Consider the following 2,564-nt stretch of genomic DNA (forward strand, 5'->3'; position numbering starts at 1 on the left):
GTTGTTGTTGTTGGAGTTGTTGTTGTTGTTGTTGTGGTTGTGGTTGTGGTGGTGGTGGTGGTGGTTGTGGATAGTGGGAATATTGGTGTTGCTGCTGATAGTGCGGCTGTTGTTGCTGCTGATAGTATTGTTGTTGTTGTTGTTGTTGTTGTTGTTGTTGTTGTTGTTGTTGTTGTTGTTGTTGTTGTTGTTGTTGTTGTTGTTGTTGTTGTTGTTGTTGTTGTTGTTGTTGTGTTTGCGTTGCAGATACAGACGGCGGTGGCGGAAGAGGAGGGCCCTCCAGTCGCGCTACTGCTGGCCCCGTCGCCGCGCTCACTGCCGCCAATGCAACCGTGCTTGGTGGTGGCGGGACAGGGGGCACCTTGGCCACTGGCAACGAAGCTCTTGTTGTTGTTGGTGGTGTCTTTGCCGTTGTTGGTGTTGTTGTTGGTGGTGTCTTTGCCGTTGTTGGTGTTGCTGTCGTTGTTGCCGTAGCTGATGGCGGGGCGCGGTGTGACAGCTGTTCAAGTCGTGACGGCGCTGGTGGCGGCGGCACAGGTGGTGGCTGCTGCTGCTGCTGCTGCTCTCGCTGTTGCTGCTGCTGTGCCTGCTGTTCCTGTTTGTGCGCTTGCTGCTGTTGTTCGCTGTGTTGTTGGCGTTGTTCCTGTCGGTGCCTGTGACCGTCACCACCCAGCACACGACTGCCACCACCACCACCACTAGAGCTGCCACTGCTGCTGCTGCTGCTGCTGCTGCTGCCGCCGCCGCCGCCACTGGTCTGCAGCTGCTCCACGCCGGCCTTGACGAACCGAACCACACCTCCCCGCGACTTGCTCAACGCACCAAACGAAATGCCGTCAAACTTCCGCCGGCTGGGTAACTCCGCAGAGCCTCCGCCTACAACAGCACCAACGCTGCTTCCATCACCATCGTCATCGTCATCAACGCGATTGCCAGCAGCAGCGCCACCAACGGGCACGAATCCGCCAGCAGCACCACGCGCTCGCGACCCTGTCGCTGTCATTCCTGCCCCCAACGCATCGTGTGAAGGCCTGGTAGTCGTGGTCGTGTTATCGCCGTCGTCATCGTCGTCAACGATGCTCTTGAACCCACCACCTCCACCGCCACTGCTGCCAATGCTCTTGAATCCACCACCGCCACTGCTGCCAATGCTCTTGAATCCACCACCGCCACTGCTGCCAATGCTCTTGAATCCACCACCTCCACTGCTGCCAATGCTCTTGAACCCGCCACCGCCACTGCTGTTGTTGGGTGATGTTTTTTTCCGCACAAACCCTTGGCTCGCGTCGACAGGCAACTTTGCTGCCGCTGCTGTTGTTGCTACTGATGTTGTGGGCGGTGGTGGCGGTGGTGGTGGCTGTTGGTGTATTGCAGCTCCTGCATGCGGTTGCTGCTGCTGGTGTTGCTGTTGCTGTTGCTGCTTTGCGCGCTCCGCCATTTCCTGAAGGCGAGCGAGCGCCCGCGCTTCATTCTTCTTCTCGCGTTTGCGCGACTTGGCTGTGGTGCACGCAGTGCGAGATGGCAGGTGATCGTGGAAGGTATGCCACCTGTGTGAGTGTCAACATTGGGACGACCATTGCTTCGAGCAACAGCCAAAGAGCAGCAGAAACAAAAGCGGATACAGAGGCACAAGCAGCAGCAGAAGCAACGGACACACACACACACACGCACGCACACATACATACATACACACGTATGCGCACACACACACGCGCACACACACACACACATACACACATACACATATACACATGTACACATACACGTACCATTCTTCTGTTTGAAATCACGCTGCTTGAGGTCTTTGAGCCGCTTGCGGTGGTGGTGGTCGTATGAGCTCAGGTGGTTCTCCCACTCACTCATCTACCAGGTCACATCAAGTCAAGCCATCAAGAGCGAAGAGTAGTCTGATGTGAGCAGTGGTGACCCGCATGCAGCCTTGCACCGCATCATCACAGTAGGACACGCTGAGGTGCGACAGGTGTCGCAGCCCACCTTGGTGTAGCCTTTGTTGCACACGTCGCAGAAGAAGCTTCGGTTCATCTCCGCAATGTCCTTCTTCAGGGTGGCCTCCTTCTCTGCTTTGGCCTGGAAGCATGACACACGCACCAAGCAAAGCATACGCAGTACTCGTGAGATGCAGGCGTGGTGTTGTTATTGTTGTTGGCAGGATCGTCGTTGCCATCGGGTTGCTTGTGGGCTGCAGTTGCTTGGGAGAAGTGGTTGCGGTGTTGCGCACCTTTTTCTTGCGCAGGAGATCTTCCGTCTGCTCCACCTCCGTATCCAGAAGCCGTCTGGTCTCCGTTGTCTTGGCCGCAATCTTGCTCTGTTCGCGTATATCGGGGAGATCAGCGTGTGTGTGTGTGTGTGTGTGTGTGTGTGTGTGTGTGTGTGTGTGTGTGTGTGTGTGTGTGTGTGTGTGTGTGTGTGTGTGTGTGTGTGTGTGTGTGTGTGTGTGTGTGTGTGTGTGAGAGAGAGGGAGAGTGTGCGTGTGCGTGTGCGTGTGCGTGTGCGTGTGTGTGTGTGTGTGTGTGTGTGTGTGTGTGTGTGTGTGTTGATACTCG

At 56.1% G+C, this 2,564-nt stretch overlaps 1 protein-coding gene across 1 annotated transcript; it reads right to left on the reverse strand.

Moving 5' to 3' along the window:
• Window positions 1-798: 798 nt before the first annotated feature.
• On the reverse strand, window positions 799-2,326 carry PTSG_13225 (uncharacterized protein; the record flags this gene model as incomplete). The annotated part of the gene is made up of 4 exons (XM_004987401.1): window positions 799-1,497; window positions 1,770-1,863; window positions 1,996-2,088; window positions 2,240-2,326. Coding segments are annotated over 4 exons (973 nt in total), but the record flags the coding sequence as incomplete, so codon positions are not given.
• Between the last annotated feature and the right edge of the window lie 238 nt (window positions 2,327-2,564).

The sequence above is a fragment of the Salpingoeca rosetta genome (assembly GCF_000188695.1).
Source record: "Salpingoeca rosetta unplaced genomic scaffold supercont1.131, whole genome shotgun sequence".
Classification (NCBI taxonomy): Eukaryota; class Choanoflagellata; order Craspedida; family Salpingoecidae; genus Salpingoeca; species Salpingoeca rosetta.